Source organism: Lepeophtheirus salmonis, chromosome 3 (genome assembly GCF_016086655.4).
Source record: "Lepeophtheirus salmonis chromosome 3, UVic_Lsal_1.4, whole genome shotgun sequence".
Lineage (NCBI taxonomy): Eukaryota > Metazoa > Arthropoda > Copepoda > Siphonostomatoida > Caligidae > Lepeophtheirus > Lepeophtheirus salmonis.
In genome coordinates this window covers 16,108,926-16,134,744 of record NC_052133.2, presented here as the reverse complement: position 1 = coordinate 16,134,744, position 25,819 = coordinate 16,108,926, and the positions used below count along the sequence as shown (strand labels likewise).

The window sequence follows — 25,819 nt, the reverse complement described above, 5'->3', positions numbered from 1 at the left end:
CTCTTTACTATTAATTGATATAATAAAGCCTTTCATTAGGGGGTGGGAGGTTAAATAAAATTCAATTTTAGCCCCTACTTTTCGAATGAAAAAACATCTTTTAAGCACTCTAGAAAAAATAATTTTTAATTTCCTGCCAAAACATCTGATCGTTTCAGTATCCACTTTTTTTCTTCAAAATGGAAAATAAGGATTATATTCTTATGTATCACTAGAGAAAAGGAACTTAAATAAAACTTTTGAAGTCAACAAGATCACTTTAAAATTTAAACTTTTGAAATCAACGACATCACTTTAAAATTTAAACTTTTGAAATCAACAACATCACTTTAAAATTTAAACTTTTGAAGTTCAGTAACCTAACTTTTAAATTAAAATTTATGAATCCCTTAACAAATAGAGTGTGTTGTTAGAAAAATTCCTTTTTAAATTGCTATAGAGGACAAAAATGCCCTTTGAAGATTGTAACTTTACAAATATAACTTTTTCATAGAGCAGATACAACAGAAGATCGAATTAACAGGCCACTCTAAAAATTGGACACCCTAGTACACACGCTAATATAAAAATTTGGAAGAGTAGACCTAATTTTTGTGCCCCTTGACCTTAATTGTGACCTAAAAAATGCACTTTATAAGATTAAAGTGTTATATAACTATTTATTTAAGCATAAAAAGGCTTTAGTGATCACGACATTTGCAAGTTAATTCTTATTACTTTGAAAATAGATATAAAAAATAAGTATTCATGGGTTAAAAAGTAATTTCGGGGTAGGGGTATTGGCCTGAAATATTTTTTTTTTCTAAAGTGCTTAAAAGATGTTTTTGAATACGAAAAGTTGGGTTAAAATTTAATTTTTCATTTTTATAAATTAAGACCTACTTTCATGACAAAGACATATCTCTCGTCTCCTTAAAGGCACGGACAATAACAATGATTAAAATTATTGAGACATTATAAAATCAAAATGTTTATATCGAATTTTACATGTTTAGATACGTTTTTAAGCAATATCATTAACTTTTCCATGATTTGGAACACATAAAGAAACTAAAAAAACTTGTATTTCTTTCAATAGCCTCATTATATTGATGCATCCATTATAACGATGATTAATTCAAATTCCGTTATTACTCGGGCTATTGAATAAAAAAAAAGGAATTTGCTTTAATTATATATATTATATGATTAAATAAATGCAAGACCAGATAAATAAAACCTACTATGGTTCCAAGTAACTCTTGTGAAACGTCAAAATATATTAATATTCATATTAAATAAACATATACTATTTCTTGGGTTAAATAATAATTTCGAGCAATAGATGAAAAAAAAAAAAATAATGATCTAACTGTAATTTGGACTTATGCAGATGAATTTTGCTTTAAAAAAACATACAGTAATTCTGAAGCATCCGTGCAATATTTGCTTTACCAAAGTGTTCATAATTCGAAAATAAATATGAGTTGGTTGATAAAAAAATACAATTCTAGAAAAATTGGTCAAACATTTTTTTTTGTTAAAGGACAATTGAACGGACATTTTGCCGACGAAATATATTTAATTAATTTAAATATATTAATGCATATTTTAATTCATTTTAAAATAATAATATAAGGTAAATTAATGACTGTTGTATTGCAGAAAATATTTTTTTATGAATTATATTTATTAATGATTATTACATAAACACCTCACAGTAGTATATGGCTCAAACTGAGTTAGTTCGAACCTTTACCATTGTATTACGTTAGCCTTAATGGACAAGTGCTTTTTCCATTTTTCGGTAGAGTTGAATTTAGTAATGTGAATAGTCTTTTGATTTTTTGCTCTAAGTCGTACTTCAATCTATATTATTATATCAAATTATATTCTCAATTGTGATATATGTAGTATCTATTGCGCAAGTTTGCAAAGATAAATAAAAATTAAACTATAAATAGGAGTTATATGAAAAATTTTGCTGGCGTACATCTGAAAGGACACTTTCAGTTTCATAGGCTTAAATAAATTAAATAATAAATAAAGTCGTCACCAGCTCGAATTGAAGAAGTGCTGATCACTTGTTAGATATCAATTAATTATCATTCGACATAATGGATTGTTCATATTTGATTGACAAGCAAGAATAATATTAGGCAAGAGCAGTGACCTTCCATAGAGTTTGTTCTAACCATACGTTTTGCAATTAACCAAATTAGATGATTTTATGAAATGTCGATGAATATATTTAGCTGTTAATTTATTAATTAAATATGAATATAAAGGGTTAATATCGATGTAATTCCAGCATATATGCAGGGTCATCCACAGGGGAGGGTTGGAGGGGTTGTATCCTCCTCCAAATTAAGAAATTTTATATTCTTACTAGAAAATGTAATATTTGATTTTTTTCAAAAAATGTAATTTCAGACATTTTTATTCCCAAAAAAACAGTTTTTTCTCAACAGCTCTGGTTTTTTTAACTTTTTTCTTAAATTTTTTTTTGAGAGAAGCTATGGAGTTTTGAAATTTTTTGAAAATAATGATGGAGTTTTGAAATTTTTCTTTGAACAATTTAATATTTCAAATTTTTTTCTTAAGCATTTTATATTTGAAATTTAATTTTAAAAATTAACTTCATTTTTTTGTACAGCTCTGGATTTTTGAAAAAAAAAAATTACTTTTTAAGAATAGCCATTGATTTAGGAAATATTTTCTAAAAAATATAATTTTCTGTGAATAGCTATGGTTTTTGGTAATTTTTGAGGAATTTTTTTATTTTGAAATAATTTTTTTTTTAAATCCAAAAATTCAAAAAGCCTTTCCCCTTCCCCTAATATAATCCTTCAGATGCCCTGATATGCCCTTGTTGTAAGGAGTAAGATTTGTGGATATTTCTTTCATCTCACGACTGCTTGCAGTTGATGTAATATAAATTTCATAGCAGCTGATCTGCTCTCCTTCCATCCATTCTTTTAATTGTCAGGATCACACCGTAAATTTTCGGTTTATTTTATCTTAAATATCGACAGATCATATTTTTACAACTCTATCTATTGACCTCAGACCCTCTCCTATGCCCAGTTGCTAATGCTCAACTGCACGTATCATGGAAATATAGTTTTTTTTTGCAGTAGCGCATAAACAAAACAAAAATATAGATATATAAGAGTATGTAGAAGGGATCGGTAAACTATAGCACGCGTGTCACTACTGGCATGCGGAGGCATATTCAATGGCATGCACAAATTAGAACATGTTGCTGTAGTTTGTGTAAGTCTTTTACTATTATTGTAGATAGTGGCATACTCATAGAGTAGAAATGTTAAAGTTGGTACTCCATGTCTCAAAGGTTACCTACCCCTGGTTTGTCGCTTGGGAGCGCATCTTAAATTTTTCACAATTCCCCCATGAGATTAATATACTTATATTTTATTTTAAATAAAGAGGGGCGTCCGCAAGGGGAGGGCAGGAGGGGCTGGCCCGCCCTTAATTTATGGAATTTTGATTCTTACTAGAAAATTTGATTAATTTTTTTTTTCCAAAAAATTTATTTATCCGTGAGTAGCTGGATTTTTGAAATTACCTACAAAAAATATAATTTTTTGAGTCCACCTTTGGATTTTTGAAATTTCTTTTAAAAAATTTAATAGATGTATGTATTTTTTTTCGAATAATTTCGTTTTTTTACCGTAGCTCTGGATTTTTGAAATTTTTTTCTAAAAAATTTAATTTTTTGAGACTAACAATGGATTTTTAAATATAATCCTGCAGACGCCCCTGATAATACAATCATTTAGGGAGGTGCATTATTTTGCTACAAGATGGCGCCACTTTTTACCCTTTTGTTTATTAACTAATAGGTAGAAGCAAGCAAGCCTAATGTTCCATTGAATTACGTATCCAAATGTATTAATAAAAGAATGATAATTATTGCAGTCATAGGTGTAATTTGTTCATAATTTCAGCTCACTCAAATATACAGATGTACAATGTACCTCTGATATTATTTGCAGACGCAACATACCCTTTTAAATCAATAAATATATACCGCACAACAGATAAAAGATAGATACGTATCTGTTTTGCTCTTTGTTCATGCTCTAAGATTTGAGTATACATACATCATTTACGTTTGCTCATAAATGATGTATGTATTTTCCAGTGATCTTAAACATCAAGACTCAAGGTTTTCCCCAGTCGTAAAATGTGTAAGTACAAAGATATCATTTACTAATACGTATAACTAGTTACGTAAATCCTGTGAATTTTTTAGCTGCCCTGTTGTTCTTGTTTTTTTAAATTGGTAATCGAAGGAATGAATTTTCTTTTTCTTTTAGCCGTTGTCATTATTAGTTAATTCCTGAGTAATGAACTTTTTTCCTAAATAGATTGAATTACATTTAAAGCCTGATTGAACATTTGCGTGTGCTCATAAAAGACACACAGTAACAATTGATTGTAACTGATCTTCTCGAACACATTATTCAAATTGTCAGGGATTCCATGTTGATTTTCGGTGTATTTATTAATTTTTTTTAAACATGTCCATTATACAGACAATTTTAATCACTGCGTATAACAGTGAGCTCAATAGGGACTGCTTGATGTACAAGAATAGCACTAATGTGTTTTTTATTTAATCAAAACCTAATATAATCTCTAATGTTTAACACTAAGAGGAAATTAAATTCATGTCCAAATATTCAAATCACTATGCAGAATCATTTTCTTGTGATATAAATTTCCCATTGAGCTTGGATTTTCACATTTCATAATGTTATTAGTCATCATTATCGTTTGAAATCCTATTGAGTTTTGTCGCGATACTAGCGCCCTGCATTTGTAGACAAGTCGTTCGGGATGTTAAACAGTCTCTTTACCAAGTAACAGCAAAATAAATTTAAGATTTTAGAAGTAAAGTAGCAATTGTACCATTTGGTACTCCAGTCTCTTTAGATCAATGAACAAATATTTTACCTCCGCTACGTCACTGGAGTCTTTATCCAAACCATTAACTTAAGTGTCCTTGTAATATTTCGAGTGTTTACGAATTTTTGCTCTTTTGAAATCTAAAACCTTACTAATTCAATAATTAATTAAGGTTGAGTGATTGAAATTCCTTCACATTTCGATACACTAAAGCATAAACTATTTGTTACAAATCAAATAAACCTGAGCTCTCTAGCTTACTTACAAGTTGAAAAAATGACACTCTAAGCAGTTAGGCGTATTTAGGACCCCTACATACACCGACAGCATGTCCGAAACGTTGAGGAGGAAAAGGGTTTTGTCAAAAAGGCCAAACTGGGCTCGGAGGATTTAAACAAAACAGCCTAGGCCAATCACCTCAAGTCCACTAGGACCCGTGCAAGAAATGTCGGGGTTTCACAACATACTGTCTAGAGATATAAAAAAAGTCAGTGGAAAGAGACTTGTGAGGTCCACTTTTGACACCAACGATGAAAGAAAATTATCTCCTCCATTGCAAGACTCTTTTGAACTCTTTTTTGACACTTTTGGCCATACTACAGCCCTGATGCCCACCCCCTCGACTGCAAATTTTGGGTACATATTGAGGGGGAGGCATGCAGTGTCCAAAGCCCAACATCAAAGCCCTCATATCCACTGTCAGCCAGCACTGGGATGTCATGGCAGAGGACTACATCCACAATGAGGGCCATACCTTCCGTCGTCGTCTGGAAGCCATCATAGCCGTTAAGAGCGGTTACATTAATGATTAAGAGAGCTCAGGCACATATCTATTTATAGTATTAGTTTTGTTGAAATTCTATCGTTAATTAATAAATTATAACTTGTTGAAGTGTAAAATTCAAAGTGTTCAGATTTTAAGTGACCACTCGTTAGGTATGTAAACTCTTAATTCATCATAAACTTACTGAACTATATTTTTTTGGAGATGACATTTAATTAGTTTCTGAGTTATTAACCATTTCTAAAATTATTTTGAAAGAATATTTTATATTTATTAATTAATTTAGAAATAATTAATGTATATATATGCTCTACAGTCTGCCAATGTTAATATTATTTAGAGCATCAGCAGAGTGAGGAGAGCCTTTTCTCGAAGATTCATGGAGAATAACCCGATATAGTTAATAAAAAGACGTCTAGATCAGTTAGATATCACCCCCAACCACCCTATTTCTAAATAATGCAGGTTGTATTCTGCAAAATCCTTTCACAAACTCGATACAAAAGTGATTTTGCTATAAATAATATTACAAAAAAATATTACATTTTTGGACAAAACAAGTAAATATTAGATTTTCTAGTAAAAAGCAAAAAAAGTCTGCTCCTTCTGCTATATAAGTAAACTTTTAGCCAACTGATTTTAAAAGAGGCCGTACAAGCTGCCAAGACGAACGTCACAATGTTAGACAAAATGAGGTGACGACTCCAGAAATTGTGAAGAAAATCAACAAAGTGACACTGGTGGTTCGTCGACTGAAGGTGCATAAGCTAGTAGAAAATGTAAACATTTCAAAAAGTGCGGTACATCACATACTATCTAAAAATTGCACATGATAAATCCGTGTGTAATATGGATGCCGCTTTTCCTCACACTCGAGCAAAAACAATATCATGAAGAAGTTTCATTGAAGACTTTACCAAAGTTTCACAACAACAAAGTAGGATTTTTGGATTTTTTTTTAAGGGTATACAGCTGCAAGGAGACTACATATATTGAAAAATAAATCTTATGTTCCTTAAAAAATCTTTCTAGGACAGCCCTCGTATATTGTAAGCGAAGGGATGGGTCATGGAGTACTCGTCAGAGTAATATTGAGTATTAAATATTCCAAGAGGTAATCCTGAAGATGACATCAAATCTTAATTTATGGGACCTTTCCCATGAATAATAATAACAAAAACGAAGAAGAAGATTTCTTGTCTAACGATGCATGTCGAAAGGGGAATTAATCGATTTAAATAAATACGTAGATAAAATAAAAAAGATATATTATTTATGAGAAGGATGTTGACAGATAAAAAAATCTATTATTATTGACTTACCTAAAATGCACACACTCGAAAAGGAGACATAAGTTTTTAGGATTTGCTTGAAAAAGGAACTTGAGTTTATGAATAGTTAGTGTAGACATTTATTTGCTCACATGTTCTCTACGGAGGCAAAAATAAGGACAATCAAAATATTTGTCAGAATTAAATCGATGAATATATTTAGAAGACGAATATATTCGTCCATTGCAGGGATGGTAAGATTTTTCAGCTGGTGTATGAAAAGACTTTTTTTTTCCATTAAACCATAGTCTAAAACACAAATAATCAGTTAACCGATTTTTCTGTTCGTTCTTGATGTAACTTATTGAAGAAAACAATGTTTCAGATGCATATTTTTGAAGAAAAAATTGTCAACCATGCTTTTATGAGTCTTTTCAGATCACCAAACGTTTCAGGAATGATATTCCAAACAAATAAACATCTTGATTGTAAGTGCCAAATCCAAGCAAGTTTTATTGCTCACATTCTTCTAAATTGGCCCTAAAACTGATAAACTTTTGTTTCAAAATAGAACTGGATTCGAATTTGACTAAGTCAATTTCCAAATTATTCATGTTTAGTCATTCAAACAAATCTATTTTCAGTTTGGTAAAATTTGTCGTGTCAAGCGTCCAAAATTGTGCAAATCTTGATGAAAATTGGCCTATCACAGAGATTAAAACTTTCATAATTTAGGCTTCATCATCAATTAAGATAGCTTTATATTGATCACTTTATTCCTCACGGTTATTTTACAATCTCCGAGAGTATTTGAAACTTTAATAATATAAATCACGTCAGAAAATATAAAGCTTACTTACAAAAGTGATGATAACCCAAAACTTATTTTCAACATTTTTACCATTGCCTTGTAGCTTAATATTTCTTCATATACATGCATTGATAGATCAGTTAAATATATATAAGCCTACTGAACCAGACGTCATCATCTAACTCGGGAGAATTGATAATATTTTTCATGTTTAGAAAGAGCTTTACATCCTTAAAGAATTCCATAAATCGTTCAAATCTTTCGTAACCCAAAATAAACCATCTATGATAAAAAAATTCCCATCAGCTATTCACAAGCGTGTCAGACAAAATCTCTTTGCGTTTGGACATCACTGGTTTATTGTATTGAAAAACACCAAATAATTATGCCGAACAAAAGACGAATATTCTAGTGAGCATAATATACAAATAAAAGGATTAATAAATAGATTTATGCACCAAAGACAATAATGAAAATGCAGTCTTATTCATCGCGCTAATGTCCGTCCGTACTGGAAAAATACAGCATACATATATTAACTAATCAATCGATATTAGCAATTAATAGGGCATGAGCCAATTTTAGAATAACAACAATATCCGCAAGATGGCACAGATGTACTAAGTTGTCGTAATACACAAATAAATATAAATCTTCAGGATTCATACAAACTATTACGTAATTCACAATACTAAACGCAAAGTGGCCCCACTATCCTCGGATGTGCAAACAAACTTCTAATAAATAAACAAGGCTCATACTCCATTGATTTTCCTTCATTTTAAGGAGAGGTTTGGTAGATATATGCGAAAAAATATCCATTTTAAACATGTCTTTCAGAATTCATTAGCTTAAACAGGATGATATCTTTATTGAAATCCTAAAACTTTCTTCAAAAATGCCCTGAATCGGTTTGTAGTTTCGTCAATCCTTCCCAAATGTAGATCTTTATTTAATAGTGATATAAAACTGTTCACAACTTAGTAAGTGCTAATTTGAGTTCAACCAATCAACATTCAGAACACTAATGGAGGACATGGATAATAGTAAAATAGAGAGCTTACAAAAAAATCATACAAGTACATTTTTATGTTAGTTGGATAACGCTCTGCAATTCATTCTCAAGCTTTATTCATCTCTCAATTCTATCCATTTCTTAGATATGAGGGATATCCAGCTCCACTTAAATTTAAATAATGACTATATTTAAGCCTATTCAAACTTGATTTAAAATATTCACTTAACCTTTCATCTGAAATAAAAAATATACATAATATATTGATCAATATGATCATATTACATACATATATTAAAGTTAATTAATCAGATAAGCAAGCCACTTCCTTCTGAACTGTGTACTACACAGGGTCTATTAACGTCATCAATTAATCCTAATGCATGCAAAATATTTACGCATAAATTTTTTGCAAAGACATGTTTAGATGATACGTGATGGATATCCCATCAATCTCAATGCTGTTGAAATAAATAAATAAAAATAAACATATTTGTGCATACCTTTGTAAATTCACATTTGACGGTGAAAACTCCTTCAATAGATTTATTGATTAAATTCCGATGAATCAAACCCGTTTTCAAGTCTAAAATAGAAAGGCCTCCACTATATAAAAAAAGAAAGAGAATGAGAAGAATGATCAAATATAGACAATTACCTAGAATGATAAATATAGACTCAATGTACTTAAATAAAGGACATTTATTGAATTTGAAATGAAGGAAATATTGATGGGGGGAACTTGGTGAGGCTGACAATTACGTTTCTAGATGTCAATGATAGTGATATTGGTCGGGACTATTTTGCAGATGTTAAAAATAAAGAAACCGACAATCAATATGGTAACCCTGACAATTTGAAGAATGTTGTGCAGGAGAGCATCTTAGCTGTCATGATGTTTCATTAGATTAGCTACAATCAGCTATGACGAAAGAGAAGGGAGAGAAGGAAATGTTTTGGAGGAGATAAGGAATAATGCTCATAGTGTTTTATTAGATCAGCTAGAATCATCTATGACAAGGAAGGAAGGAGGATAAGGAAATAAACAAGGACATTGGCAAGAACTACACCGATGTCGATCCTCAGTTCTACTCTGAGTCCAACAAGGACTTACAATTATATCTCTGCAATAAATCCTCTATGAGCACACACACATGTTCAATCAGATTAAGAATATAATTGAATGTAGTAGGTAAGGAAGTTCACTATTTAGGAGTTAAATAATAATGACAACAGCTTAGAAAAAGAAAACTCACACTTCCCCATTTTTCTAACTCCATAAAAACGGGTTTGTAAAAAAAAAAATCACACTAAGAAGTGACTGCCTACACCCCATCAACTGTTTTTCATGCAATTTTGAACTTAAAATTTCTAGTGGGCCTTTGATCAAATTATCAATTAGATGGGTCCATTTTTCAAAAGATTTTTTTTCTGAAATATTTTGTCATGGGGTATTTGTAACAAAAACAGAGTAAATTATACCGATCTTCAAAATCCTCTTTACTTTTGAAGTTCATAGAATTACACGTTGAAATTCAGACTCTCCATGTATCTATAAAGCAAAGTTTCTTTGAATTTATGAAAAACAGTCACACGGTGCACTTTATATATTGTTCTCTGATGTTTTTTTTTCTCAAGCTGTTACTATTATTTTATGTTTAATTCTTGGGGAGATAATGAGATAATGCCTAAGTATTGAGTGAGTAACTACGTGTGAGTGTTCTCATGAAAAACAGAAAGTAAAACCAAGGATTTGTTGGGGAGTTATTTACTGTACTATTAAATCAAAGGGTGTAGGTTCGTCAACGCCTAATAACTCAAGGCAATACCTGTTACTACAGCTAGTACCTGATAAAAACAAACATTGTATTCAAATTTGGACAACATCTGAAATGTTAGGTGTCAAAAAGTATGTCCTACATTTACATGGAATTACCATAGGTGGTGTATGCCGGAGGCTTCTTGACCCTCAAGATGTATTATGTGAACAGCTTTATTTTATATACTTAATATGTAAATGAAGAAAAAATGACCTCCCCTCCCTTGTATCAATTTCAAACTCTGCCTATAGGAATCCCCATTAATAAAATATCATTATGATGAAACCATCTTATACCAGAGTTTATAATATTAAGTAATTCATTTTTTAAAATGAATACGAAAAAAAAACAAAAAAAAACATTACCTTGTTGGAGATGAAAGTCCAAATTTCCCGTTCTCACTAGTCTGTCCCGTCCATTTGTAAATTGATTTTAGAAACTTACGATGTCTATATGAGTTATAAAAAATGAGTCAACTCAAATGCTGGAAATTATATATATATATCAAGTTTACTCACCTTACATCCAAGACGTTTCCTTTCTCTGAATCAACGATAACTATGTAGGAGGATTCGTAGGGAACTATAGCACTGGGTCGTTTGAATGAGGGATATCTGGAATATTTGGTGGATGAGTGAGTTTTTCAAAAAAGAATGGGATTCATTTTGTACTATTCTATATTTTTTATCATGAATTTACTATGATTTCAAATCATTTTGGAATGTGTTAACTCTTCCGATTCAGTGATCTGTTTTTTGAATCACCCATCGAATATTACTTACGACTTGTTGGTCTTCCTTACGTAGATTTTTTAGCAACATATACTTTTTTTTAAATTTATATACGCAAGGATTCAGGTTAAATGTAATCATGTTTCATCACATTTCGATTTATTACATTTTTTCCGTCTTCGTTTCATTTAGTATCATCTTAATTTCATCATATCAAGAAAGTATTGTTTTAGTCAGTCGAACCATTCAAAAAATGATTTCATTTCGTTTTTTTCTCGTAACTGTCAAACAAGACGAAATGTATTCGTCAACGAATTTGACGAGTACATTTCGTCTTGTCATAGATGATGAAATTAATAATACTAGGATTTTGACAATTTTTATATCTTTACTCATTTGCTAATACGGTATAATCAAACAAACATATAATCATAGCCACAAGATGGGACAATTAATCGGACTTTAGAAAACAAAACAAAAAAACAAATATTCATTTACCTTAATTGTTATCATAATTATGTCAACTAATAAATGATTCTTCGAGAATGATCTTACATTTAGTCTAAACAGATCTTTAGTCAAAATAAGAATCCCTAATCATGTAAACTAGAATTTGGCTTCACTCAATGTCTCTACCATAGTGAGTCAAGAAAACATGTCAGCTGTTGATGTCTACTATGTACTTATATTCAGTCATCCATTTAATTCATCTTCCTAATTTACTCCACGTTTATAGACTTAAGGAATCCATATTTCCCCTAATAAAAAAGTAGGCCAGACATATGTCTCCTGGAGTAGGCTCTTATCCAGCAACACTATAGATTCTCCTTATTTCAAAGAATTGGAGTACTGAGTCCCTCTCCTACGGATCTGTCTCTACAATCGTTCATCTAAATTCTTGATTCTACAATCATGACAATGTATTTCATTTTATGAAAGACATTCAAACCAATTGAGAATCTTCCACCTCGTTGTGAAGCATATGAAGCTAAGTCTAAGTTACTCAAAAGGGTCACTCCCTATTTGAGAACTAGAACAAGGAACGAAGAAGACTTGTATCTGATTTCACTCAATTCAATTAAAGAAATGAAATGGAAGGATTATTCAGGGTTAATCCTGTATCCCTCTTAACATTCAAACAAAGATTTAATCCTAGTATTGTCAATTATTGCAATTACTACTATATATTGACTGTCATTTCTTAGGATGAGTGCTTCTCAATTATCATACGCCTTATTCATCAAATAGAAGATAATAGAGAGAGACTCCTTGGCGAATGTGTGGAATTGAATCTAACAAAAGATGTTTCTACTTTTTCACTCTGGGTATTAAATAACAAGTCATAATGATAAAGTGGAACATAATTACACATAGTGATCATTTATATATAATTAATAGTAAAAATTCCTTCAGTTTCATTCCACTCTTACTAAATAGTTGGGGTTTTAAATGATAAGGATACATAGATAAATTCAAATACCCATTATGTACAAGGGATGCTTAAAGCAAGCAAGTTTTAGGATTAGAACTAATAATTTATTAAAATGAAACCCACAAAAATTTAAGATTCTGAATTTAATTCAGTAATTATATCATGCAATAATAATCTTTCTCTTGCTATATCTATTAAATTTTGTCCAAAGAATTTGGAAAAAATTAAATGCAGCATGGGCAGTATAGTCATTAAAATTATGATAGCTGCTGTATGGATTGATAAATTTAGATAAGTAAACAATTTTAATTACTTTCACAGCTAATTTATTTAAACTTTATTATTAATAATAAATTATTTATTATTTCATTTCGGATCTCGTAGACCTTCTACAAAGAGTCAAATAAAGTTTACCTAGTCCTCAATACTCCTTTGAGTCTCTATAGGTACAACGTATATGAGATATGAATGATATGCATCTATTTCAGTATATTGAAACTTTCCATAACGATTATCTAGTTGATACTACATGAGAAAATTTGGGATGATTCTATTTGACTTTTGTAATTTTGAAATAATAAATAATATATTTAAAACTAAATATAATTAGTAAATTTAAATATTTATTTTCGATATTCATGACTCTATTTCACCGTATATCAGGAATTAGACCAAAATCAATTCTCCAATATTTATTATAACATCCTGTACAGTGTGCATACATATTCCTTCAAAAAACAATCCATCAACCTATTGTATAAAATAACCTACTAATTAATTCATATATAAATTAAATTTTAGACTAACTTTTTGTATACAAAATGATATTTTAAGTACTCTGGGGAAAAAAATCCTACCCCCCCAAAAAAAGTCATAAGATAAAAATGAAAAATGACCTTGTACTATTATGAACGTACTATATGATCTAGGGTGGACTATAGTTTTTTTAAGCAATTAATTAATACGCATTTGTATAAGATTATAGCTATGTTTGTATCAATGTTGATATAATTTATAGGAAATTCATCGACACCTTCAAAGCATCCAAAAAGTTTTTATAAAGAAAGTACCTATACATACACACGAATAAATATGATATTTATGACTTTGAAACATTTCTTACTTGTACGTTTTACTCTTGAGATTTCCGTTGCTAATATTTCATTTTGGGAGTTATAAATACATACACATATATATATATATATATAATACACACACAAACATATCTCAAAGCATGTACCCATTATAATAGCACTAAATAAAAAAGGAAATTACTTGAGCGTTATTTTATGAGCTAGACTTCCTTTCTTGGTATGATGTACATAAACAGCGTCGGTTCCTTTAAGTTTATCTATGCCCATTGTAATAATGAAGTTTTGATCTCGAGTTATCACAATCTGCAAAGACATCAAATATTAAACCAAGAAATTCAGAGAGAGATAGAGTTATTTGCATCAATTGTTCAATTATGTGTATGCCCTAAAAGAGTATTGTTGTATCAGTCCTTATTTATTTGGTCCAGCCCATTCTTAGGACCGTTCCTATCATTACTTGGGATCGGCCCTTCTAGTGAATACTAGAACTGATATAAAAAAAGAAGAAATAAAGTTGAGTGACGTGATCAAAGAACGAATCTAATTAGTTTTAGGATTGAATTACAGGACCAGGAAAATAAACTATTAATTGAAACCATAGTTCAAACTATCTAAATCATAAGTATGCTCTAGAAAACCATAAAACATAAATACATATTTTTATCATCTACGAAGGGTATTTATATTATATATTTTTTATGGGGGTTACATGAGTCAAGAACCGTAATTCATTATGTACATAGATTTGTTTACTTTTTAATTGACCCATCTTGTCTCCTCTTTCTTTTTTAGCCTCTTTATAGAGTCCTAAATAAGGATCGATACAACCCTATTCAAGAGTATGAATTAACCCTTAAAATACCAGACAATTTACTGCATGTTTAACTGTTAGATATGACTTATTTTCTCTTAGCATGTGTGCTTTGGTGCCCTCTCAAAAAATACTTTGACAGTTTTGTTATTGTCTGACTAAGAAGTTTTTTTAGTACGAAATCTAATCTCTTTTGGGACAACTAGCGTAAATAGATCAAACTTATACACTATGAGATATGCAGATTGTCCAAAAATTGATGGTGGTGTAAAAAAAAAAAAATCATGAAATAACCTCAATAAGTAATTTTTGTTGGCGAAAATTTTTATTTGCTTCTCAATAAGACGACCTTACATTTTTTTATGCGTTTTGGCATCCCTTCACACAATATCTGGATAAATTTTTTCCCAAGCTTTTGTCAATTTTTTTAAAATTCATACTTTGAAGTTGCCGGCGCATTTTCATTGAGTGCCCTCTGGACCAATGCTCACAAATTTTCAATGGGAGACAAATCAGGACTCTTGGTAGGTATCCAAGTTGTCTGAACATCCCTTTTGTGCCTTTTAAGAATGGTGAGCAGGGACACCACCCTGCTGGAAAATGGCTCTTGATATGTCAGACAACATTTTCCTCTTCCAAGGAGGTCCAGTTTCTTCAGTAGGAGACAAAGCTGACACTAGAGACTTACTGAGGATCTCCGTTACTTAGTACTCGGCCGTCATAGTTTGGTTTTGTGGAATCAGGTGAAGATCTGACTCTGTCTGGTGGCTGATAACGGCCCAACCCTGAATTTTAAGAGGAAATTTCACAGTTGGAGTGGGTTCCACATCTATTACTGGAGTGGGTTCCACATCTATTACTGAAGAGGATACATTTCCAGTCATCTGCAGTACAGTGTTTCCGCTCACGACAGAATTGAAGTCGGGCCTTCCTTTGGTTTTCTGAAAGTTCGGGGTGCTGACGAGTTTTGTATTGCAAAGCATTCAGATAGTTGCTTCAGGTAGTTGTGGACAGATGACTTGGATATTGGATAGCCCCTTGAAGTCAATCTTGCTGCAAGTTTCCTTGTGAATTGCCTCTTTTTGGTCAAAATTTTTGAAATCACTAGTTTGGGAACTTTGCTAACTTTAATATTGCCCAATGATTATATCACCCCAATTTCATTTTATTCCGACCATTTATTTTGTTTGTTTTTTTAAACTATAAAATGGATATTTTGAATACCACCATCAATTTTTGGACATACTGTATATATGGCTTAAGTAATCTAAAGCCATCTATTGAAAAAATAATGGATTTCATTATACTACTTCACTTATACATATCAAAACAAAAAAACAAAAAATGGGTTCTTATAGAATATTCTTTTTTTTTTTTAAATGCTAATAACTAATTCCTTCTCAAAGATGCAACATTGAATTTAGCTTTTGAATTGTAAAATATATAAGTATAAAATAACCGTCTCTTTAAAAGATCTAATGGAAAAATTATTTTAAGAGAAATAAAAAAATGAAATAAATCACCAGGTATTTAAATACCGAAGTTCATTGTATGGTGGGACGTCAACTATCTGATTGGTTTTATAAAATGTGTAAAACAAAACATTAAATATTTACTATTAGGGTGGAACAAAAATATACATTTTTTGATTTATGAAACTTTTTGATTTTGGCTTTTGGATAAAGGAAGTCATGTTGCTGCATGCTGTCTTTGTAGAATATAATGTAAGACTAAGGAAATTAAAAAAAAAAAAAATGGATAAATTCATATCAAGAGTTACAAACGATGTCACAAAATCATGTTCGGTTAGGACCAATAAGGGAAGTATGAATTGGATGGACGCAGTGGTATTTCAAGGTTTACTTCATATTATGATAAATGATATTTATCAATGACACACAATACACTTTGAAATGAAAACTTACATCTAAAACAAATCTGACAGGCACGTCCAAACTAAACATTTTACGACCGTTCACCAAATTCCTTGAGAATAAATTAAACGATTTCTTAACTACAGCCTCTTTAGAACCCTCTTCTTTGTCTATAGAAACGTTTAAAGACACAGAAAGAAGCCCATACGAAGATAAATTCACCAATTGTCGTATATTCTCGATATTTTCACGGAATAAAACTACTCGAGCCTTGAGATTCCAAATCAATAGACTGGAACAATCAGACGTAGCTAAATATTTCCCATCTGGAGAAAGCTCCATTTTATCAAAAGCAGCCCCTCCAGGATTTTCAAACACTCCAGTAAGCTCTCCTGTTCTTAAATTCCATTGTGCTATTCTATTCCGCGTTAAAGAAATAATTAAATTGGATGATTCAAAAATGATGATGTCATCGATGGAGAGCTCCATAACGTCCAAGGTATGAACGGCTTCTAGGACTGTGTTGATATCCCATATCTACATAGTGAGGATAAAATATTATTACATCCTTACTGAAGGTCAAAGAGGTCATTTTTACTTTAACAGTTCGATCCATGGAGGAAGTAATGAATATATTATACGTATTTTCACATAAGCTATGCATTTTGGTTATTCTACGACTATGCCCATTAAAAGATCTAAAATACACGATAATATTTATTCGATCGAAATCAACTCTTAAATATAATTCTATAATTAAATTAAACCTTAATAACTGCTCCTTTTGATAGTCCCAAACGAATATGTCTTTCCTTACTGCAGCAATCGCCAAATGAGAGTTGAATTCATTAGAGGCAAGGATGCAATGATTGGACTCATTTAATTTTTTACGAACATTTTGTAAGTCAGAGGGTAGCTTTAACCTTTTGACATCCTTCATCTATAAAATAATAATAAATGTAATTTATAATGGAATTATCAGTACAAAGATTATAGACAGGGATTCAATTTTTATTCCTAGTCTATTGTCTTGAATTAAAAAAAAAACCTTTAGACTTTCCTTATTTAGTGATATAAGTAAAAAAGAGTTTGGAGTCGTGGCTATGAGGTAGTTATCATGAGTTGACAAACTAAATACATCATGATTCCCACTATAAATTGGCTCTTCCTTGGTGATGATGCAGTCAGGTACGGATTGAAATGTCTTTATGATTTGAAAATTGTGATTTTGGGATACTCCTTTATAGAGATCGCCTGGTTTGGAAAAATAACAGGAAAAGTATGAAATAAACCTGAAAGAAGCCAAACGTTAATAGAAATTAAATCAAGAGACAATTAATGAATTATTATTTATTCTTACTTTCCCATATCTAAAAAGAAAACGCAATTAAAGACTTGAACAAATTCAGATGGTTTTCCATTAGACCAAACTCGAATGTATATTCGAGAATCCTCCATTTCAGCCTCGCTATGCCAATGTAAAGTCACTTGAAGATCATCTGTGCAATAGTGAAGTTTTAGAATATCATAATCTTGTAGGGGGAAAATAAATTCTTTTAGGTGAGTTCCTTCAAAGTCAAAGATCCTTAGGTATAATAAATAATGTTTATAATGGATTAATATTTCATAAGATCAAATACTCAAAAGCCTTCAGACCTATATTTGAAATTATTATAGATAATTATGTAATCATTTGTTGTAGATATTCCAAGAATTTGCTCCAATGGTCGTGGAATGACTAAAAAATCTCCGTGCATGATATCAATTATGATCATGTTGTTTGAGCTATTATAAGTTGCAGCATAGCGATTGTCATCCGTGATTGTTAGTTCCATCATTATCCCTTCCGTTTTTGGATCCACATGACGACAAACTTCACTCGACTCAATATCCCATGAAATGAATCTAAAATTATAATAAATAACAAATGGAGTCAAAAATAATAATACATAATTATAATCTAGGAAAATAAGTAGTTTCGAATTAATTTAAAAATTGAAAATTATATTGTTTTGATATGATATGGACTTGTTGAGCCATACAAGCAGATTTCATCATGATCACAGTGAGCATGATCTTACAAGTGATCCTAGTACACATCATTCCGCCATAGAGAGTTTGGACGATGTTGAGTCAAAAATAATCCCTGTAAGCATTGTTTTAATGCCTGTTGCTCAAGGAATGTTAATTATGGGTAGTCATATGAAACCAGAAGATTGCACATTTGATCTTCCTGAATATTTACTCGTTGCGGGCTCTGTATCTTTAACATTAGGGATCATGGGGGTTGTTGCTAAACAAATCCTAGCTTACATCACAACACATTTAGGGCCAGAAGATACTATTCCACGAAGTGCCAAAAATGTATTAAATGTCCTCAAACTCATTAGTAGGCTTCTCATGGTGACTCAGATTGCCATTTTGATTGCAGGGGTGGTCATGATGGTACCAAATTTATGGGAATGGCAATCACATGATCCCAAAAAATCTGGTTATTGTGAATATGGTCCCGTGGTATTTACGTCTATCTATCTCTGTATCACTTGGACATTTGTGTTCTTTGGATTTTTTGCTATTTTATATATAAAGATTGGATTCAGAAAGCAGGAGCCCAGGGTATAAATATTTCCTATTTTTGTGTCTTAAAAATCCTTGAACGAAATAAAATGATATGTACAAAAATTGGCATTACACTTACTTATTCGATACCGAAATGATGTATCTTTTATCACTAGTCAAGGAAGATCCAAAAACTGCAAAGCTATGACCTTCCAATAAATATTTTAAAGGTCCACCTGGGCTTGGTAAACAATGATTGACAGGTATAAGAGAATTATGCTTCGATGATTCCGAATCGCATTGGTACACTAAGTTTCTAATTCGAGATTAAATTCTAAATGAAATAACTATTTGAAAAATAATACAAGTCTTACTTAATATAATGATGGTTTCTGATTTCAGGAAGAAGTCTAGCGACTAAATGTGGACCTATCATATCAGGAAATTTATCCAATACTCCTCTACTGAGCCTCAAGACTCCAGACACTAAAAAAATCTACATAATTTCGACGATGTTTATCATTCTAATTGATTGAAGAGTTTTTTTACTTGTCGATATAGTTTTTTATCAGATATTGCGGATAATGCATGAATAAAGTCATCCAGTACATGTTTCATCAAAGATCCAGATATTTTGGAATGTAGCCAATCATAATTAAAGAGTGCGTGTTCTGCCAGATCAGAGAAACGGTTGGATTTGACTAAGTGATAGGGTAACTCGCTAAATTTTCGAAAGTTGTATCTGAAAGATAAATATATTTGTATATAGAAAGATAATATAAATCATCTTTACCTTGATACTTTTCCATTTGGAGAAATAAATACATTAGGCTGTGAAGGGACCTTCCTATCAGCTTTATCCTCCCTGTCGGATAATCCCATTCGCTGTGCTTGCACTTGAGAGTATCTATAAAAAATATTATACATGAATCCTTTTATTCATAAAATTTTAGAATTTAATATTACTTAAAAGACTTTTCAACCCCATTGCTCCATTGCCCAAGGAAAAACTCTGACATATTTGAATATAAACTGCATGAGAAGTTGTCATCATGCCTAAGGTATCTCTTGGAACAAACATCTTTGAACTTTATTCAACATTAGTCTAATAATATGTAGAAGGAAATTTCAATTTTTACCTGAGAATGAGCCCAAACTATAACCTTGGTTCCATCAGTTTCGATTTCAGTAATATATCCTTCTAGTTCTCGCTTAATTTTTGTCCATAATATTGGAGGTAATCTCCTAACTGAGGGGATGTAAATATATATTACTAGTAATACTAGAAGGGACTTTTTAGTTTACCTTGAGGCTTCGTATAAGTAAAAATTTCGTGTAAAACTATGTCGTCCAATGATAGAATATCTACTATTTCACTCTCTGTTAAACCATGTCTTGAAGCTGTGATGTAGCTAAGGATAATTAATATAAAATATAACAATCAGCACCTTAGATACATTGAAGGAAAACATATGTACCTAACCGTTCGACTAACAAGTTGTTTTCCACACTTAAACTCTATCTGATCAAATAGCAGAGTTACAAAAGCATCCACAGAAAAGGGAAGCTTAGTTTCTTCAGGGATGGTGTAGCTTCTCCAGGATTTCATTTGTGAATAACAAAGTCGAAGAAATAGAGGTGTAGAGCATACAGCAACAGCGTTCATGGCAGTCCTCCATTGGAAATGGGTTAACCTCCGATTGCTCATAGTACACATCCATTTTTTAAGAATAGATATGGCAAGATCATAGCCAAGTTCCCCCAAGAGTAAATGGTTCGATTCTTCCTCACATATACCCTTAACAACCGAGTTAATATCCTCCAAAGACATTTTTGAGTCTTTTCAGGAGGCTTAATTAAATATAAATTTCCATTTTAAATAGATGATTTACCTATTTTGAAGGATAAAACGATTTTGACATTTTGTGGGAGATTTTGGGGCAACCATGAAGTTATTCCATTTTCATGTATATTCACAAAGAACTTTTCAACCGAATCTGTAAACATAGAATAATAAGTTTCCAATAGCCTCTTTTACAACTGTAACCCATTATATCAAATCCGAATTAGATTATAATATATATTTTAATATAAATGGGTTAAATTCAACTGTAGAATAACAATACCCAAGGCTTTTAAGTCAATTGAATTGTACAAACATAAATTAATTCAATAAGTAGTTGATGAAGGGATAATTGGCAGAAAAATTGATTTATTTACCCATTATAATTACCACAAAGTTAGTTTCAGAAGCCTTTTCTAAAAGAGACTTGAAGAAATTTTTCAAGGGAACAAATTCTTCAGGAACTTCCTCTAATGAGATTTCCAAATTGTAACAAATTTGTTTGCAAATGCTGAAAAGAACAAGTTCAATGCTAGATGATGCAGATGTTGAGCCTATGAATCTAATAACCATCATTGGGATGAGTGGAGCAAGCCACAAATCTGTAAAAATATATATTAATAACTATTACGAATATCTGATTAATGAATATAATTGTAACTTACGAACTGACATTGCAATTTTTCCCATGAGAAAGGATTTTCCGGTTCCAGATCTTCCATAAACCAATAAGCATCCTCTAGACTCTCCTTTTACATAATCTTTCACCTACTCATTAGATATATTATTGCTGAAGAAAAATGTTTAAAAAAAAAAAAAAATACCTTCTCCAAATTGTCTTCTTGTCCATAGAAAAAGGGACTACCATCAACACATAAATTCATATGCTTTCCAATCTCATGTGCAAGTACTCCTCTGGTTGAATTATCGACTTTTTTCATGGCCTTGTCAATTAAACGGATAACGCTCTATATTTGAACAAAAATTAGAATGACTCATTTAAATAGATGGAATAAGAGAATTCATTACTTTATAGAAATCAACCACGAATTTATACAAGTACTCATCCCTTAATTCAACACTAGGAAGAAGCAATAATCAAAAATAGCTTTTGATTTAAAAAAAAAAAAGAATATTACTTGATCTCAGTAACGCCAACCCATTCGACTTCATATCTAAATGAATTTCCTTTTTCAAGTTTTTTCACTAATTTATCATCCTTGAGGCTTGTGAGAAGCAATGATGCAGCTTTATTGATTTGTCGATTTTCCATATCCAAGTAGTGAGCAGGTTTCCCAGTAATGGTTTTATCAGATGTATTAATATTCATGATGGTGCGAAAAAAAGCCAAGCAATGAGCTTTAGTATCCTCTACCTTCAATATCCCCAGATTAGCCTCTCTTTCAATGACTGAGAATTGATATCTATAATAGGTCTCTTCATCGAGTCGTCCTGACTACTCCAAATCAAAATGGGTGAATATGGGATAAAATGATTGACGAAAGATTAAGTTGCAAATGTACCTTGAACAAATTATAAGCTGCTTCTCGAAGTGTTTCCTGTAATTTACAGAGTGTTCTCCACCATTTCTCTTGATCCTCACTTTGTAGCTTTGTCACTTGAGAATTGAGGAAATTAGGATAATGACTTGAAATAGGCTGAAGTATCATCATTACAGGAATTGAGTTTGTATCTTTTTCATACCAATCTGTGAGTATTTCAGTGTTCTTTTCAAACTCTTTTAACATGTTTAAAATCAAATTAAATTCGTCGTGAGGAATAAAGGTAGGAACTGGCCGATATCCATATTTTTGACCTCCTAAAAATATAAAATTTGGTCCCAGGGAAGTCTTCTGGCAATTTCGAATTTCTTCCAGGCATATATGGGTTGTCATGTGGTCATCTGTTGCATCATCTCGAATTCCCCATCTCATATCAACTATCTAGAATTTCAAGAATAACAAATGAAGGCTTTCATTTCATAAATGAGAGATAATATCTTGATCTGATATTTATCTTCAATTACAAACGGATCATTATAACTTTTGTAACATGAATACAAATTGTCTCAAACATCTTCTCAAAACTGTTTTTTCAATCTTTAAATTTCCTTCTACAATATAAAAATTGGGATTTAAAGTTTCTTAAAAGCTAGTATTGGTATTTGCTGATTTGTAAATTAGCATTCTAAGAATAAATTGGATGGATATAACTACACAAAGTGATGAGTTGTTACAGATGAAATCTTGGATATCCTAAATAATTTATTACATTTAACTCACTTGAAACTCAAGGCCATGCCGTTCCCGACAGTATTCTCTCAACTTTGGATACACCTCGGATTGCAGAGTATTCTTTTCCAATGTCATATCCGTATATGTAGAACAAATATATATCTTTACAACTGTATTGCATAGCTCTGGAAGACCTTCAAAATTACCAGCAAATATTCGATCTATTGTCTTGTCGTCCATGACTTCAAATGAAGAGCTTTGAATGAGAAGTTTCTAGTTTGAAAGTTTCCCTCCCTTATTTTTATGCTTTTCGCTCTCTAAGACTCAACTAACTCCAAGGAAGTAAATACAAGCCATTGCTTGTTATACGAAAAAAAGTCTAAGGTATTATTATTTACAACATTTCTATGAACATTGACTTTTATTTTCATAACATAAATATCACTTCATAATTTACCCTTGACCAATATAATTTATTTTTATGTTAAAATACTAATGTCAATGAATAGAGGGTTTGATCAATAATTTTTGAAGGACCTTTTTTGAAGTAAAAGACAATAAGCTATAATTATATGCTTAAGGAACATAGTTATAGATACATAAATCACCCATAATTGTAGTCCATGTGTAAATCCAGGCTATTCAAATAACATGTTCAAACAAAAATCAACAGTTTGCTCTGTGATTCGTACTAGAACTAAGGGAAGTTTATAAAGTCATAATTGGATCGATATAAAAAGGATATATTATGTACTTTTGTATAAAAGAACTTACATGTGTCTATTACATATTTATCGAAATCTACAATGACTTATGAAAAATTAATCATTGTTTCAAGGTTGTTTTCTTCGAAATCAAAATTGAGCTGCATTATGATTGTAACTATACATAAACATGGAGTGTTGTAAATATTGTATTGTCATTATGCCATGTTGTTTTTAAGTCATAGTAATTGTTTGGTTTTGCAACATACTCATAACAATTTACACATTGTTTGTAATTATTAAAATAAGCCTAAAGCAGGATACATTTTGGTTTATGTTTATAACATAATGTTAAATATGGTAAAACATTTTTATATTCAAAACTCATTGAAAGTTTTGCATAAACTTGTACGTACAAGTTACCTAATATTTTTAAATCATTCATTTAAAACTGCATACCACAAAAGTTAATTTATTTTAACTGTCAAAATACAAGTAATCTTTTTTTTCCAAAAGGATAATTATATATATATTGACACTCAAACATGGAAAGTCTGATAGATATTGGTATAGTATTGATACTTTAGAAAGCTTTTAAATTGTATATTTACATAGTTTAAAGATCTAGTTTATGTTTATCAAAATTAATGTATACGGAAATTGTCCTTTTTAAATTTAATTTAATTTTTAACTTGTAAACTAATTTTTCATTATTAAAATTTAATTTATTTAGAGATTGGTTTCGGCTTCCTTGAGTAAAAAAACAAACAATGTCTATTTTGGAGGAGTCTGACGTTGTAGGTCGGCAATTATCGGTTGTGAGGGATCATAGCATAAAGAGAAAGGGTAAACTCTTTCGACAAATAGCAGAGGCAACTTGCAACATCTACGATGGTAGAAGAATCACAAGACTTCTTTTAACTCGTCTCATGGATGAACGGAAAGTATGTAGCTTTGAAGAATTTGATGGGGAGATTCTCATTCGTGCTAGAGATGAAAACAATTTTAAAAATAATGAAATGATTGTCTTTGAGCAAGAATGGGCAGAAAATTGGAATCCAGAGCTTTCACATCACGATGCTAACTCAAGACTATTACCCCATATATTTGGACAATGAACGGATTCCTCTAAAAAATTATATATCCTCTGTGTATATGTATATATATTTCATCATTGTTACTCGAAATTTGAGATTGAATGTATATGTGTATGATGATTAATTTAATCATGCCACCAATTATTTTGTCCATTTATTCATTCAAGTAAATTAATATGCATGTCATTTAAAATCATAATGCAAGTATACTCATATTATTAATAATATATACATAATATAATACGTATTTCCTAGAAAAATGACGGAACTTTTTCGCGGAAGGCCACACAACCTTTTAAAATTTGAAAACAATTAGTTTAGAATATGCTTTTTCAATATATATTTTTTTACTTTATTTTTAATGTACAACTTTGATATATATCTTATTCATTAACTGTGTTTACAATTTGTAATTATAATTATGCTTACTCCTCCATTTGTTTGAAATCGAAATACACAATATATGTAATATGTTTTTAGATTACTTATTCATAATCATGTTTATACGATTCAATTTTTAATTATTTTCTAATACTTAAGATATCTTCGTAGACAAATAACTTATTTTTCCTTTAATAAGCATTACTTTTATAAACACTTGTTGAAAAAAATTTGGCTTGCGAATTTTTAAGCAATGAATGTTCGAATCAATGATGGTCACAAGTAATTTTTTACGAGTCCAAGTCATGTTGCGAGTCTTTTTAGTTCGAGTTTGAAGTTGCAATTATTTATAATTGAAGTTCCAATTCGGAGTACGATTCCCCAGTGCTGATTCAGTCATCATCAATACTAAAATTCAGTTACATAAATGGCTCTTAAATCATT

At 30.9% G+C, this 25,819-nt stretch overlaps 1 protein-coding gene and 1 long non-coding RNA gene across 2 annotated transcripts in view; one reads left to right on the top strand and one right to left on the bottom strand.

The window, feature by feature from the left end:
• LOC121114043 (NACHT and WD repeat domain-containing protein 2) overlaps positions 1–23,681 on the bottom strand; it is a 29,142-nt gene extending 5,461 nt beyond the window's left edge. Inside the window, exons 1-26 of the mRNA XM_071887076.1 lie at positions 23,242–23,681; positions 22,483–22,902; positions 22,099–22,415; positions 21,989–22,040; positions 21,784–21,927; positions 21,625–21,727; positions 21,337–21,561; positions 21,009–21,113; positions 20,595–20,955; positions 20,422–20,528; positions 20,256–20,365; positions 20,083–20,204; positions 19,910–20,023; positions 19,666–19,858; positions 19,491–19,612; positions 19,256–19,432; positions 18,214–18,462; positions 17,918–18,142; positions 17,606–17,849; positions 17,325–17,497; positions 17,156–17,255; positions 16,609–17,094; positions 14,054–14,175; positions 11,134–11,229; positions 10,981–11,064; positions 9,299–9,401 (exon numbers count right to left, since the gene is read on the bottom strand). Coding sequence (XP_071743177.1) covers positions 9,299–9,401; positions 10,981–11,064; positions 11,134–11,229; positions 14,054–14,175; positions 16,609–17,094; positions 17,156–17,255; positions 17,325–17,497; positions 17,606–17,849; positions 17,918–18,142; positions 18,214–18,462; positions 19,256–19,432; positions 19,491–19,612; positions 19,666–19,858; positions 19,910–20,023; positions 20,083–20,204; positions 20,256–20,365; positions 20,422–20,528; positions 20,595–20,955; positions 21,009–21,113; positions 21,337–21,561; positions 21,625–21,727; positions 21,784–21,927; positions 21,989–22,040; positions 22,099–22,415; positions 22,483–22,902; positions 23,242–23,433 — 4,746 coding nt within the window. The 5' untranslated portion in view covers positions 23,434–23,681. The remainder of the gene's footprint in view (positions 1–9,298; positions 9,402–10,980; positions 11,065–11,133; positions 11,230–14,053; positions 14,176–16,608; positions 17,095–17,155; positions 17,256–17,324; positions 17,498–17,605; positions 17,850–17,917; positions 18,143–18,213; positions 18,463–19,255; positions 19,433–19,490; positions 19,613–19,665; positions 19,859–19,909; positions 20,024–20,082; positions 20,205–20,255; positions 20,366–20,421; positions 20,529–20,594; positions 20,956–21,008; positions 21,114–21,336; positions 21,562–21,624; positions 21,728–21,783; positions 21,928–21,988; positions 22,041–22,098; positions 22,416–22,482; positions 22,903–23,241) is intronic.
• Positions 4,066–25,465, top strand: LOC121114044 (uncharacterized). The gene is made up of 2 exons (XR_005863196.1): positions 4,066–4,193; positions 24,631–25,465. It is a non-coding gene; the product is annotated as an uncharacterized lncRNA (long non-coding RNA).
• The last annotated feature ends 354 nt before the right edge of the window (positions 25,466–25,819 follow it).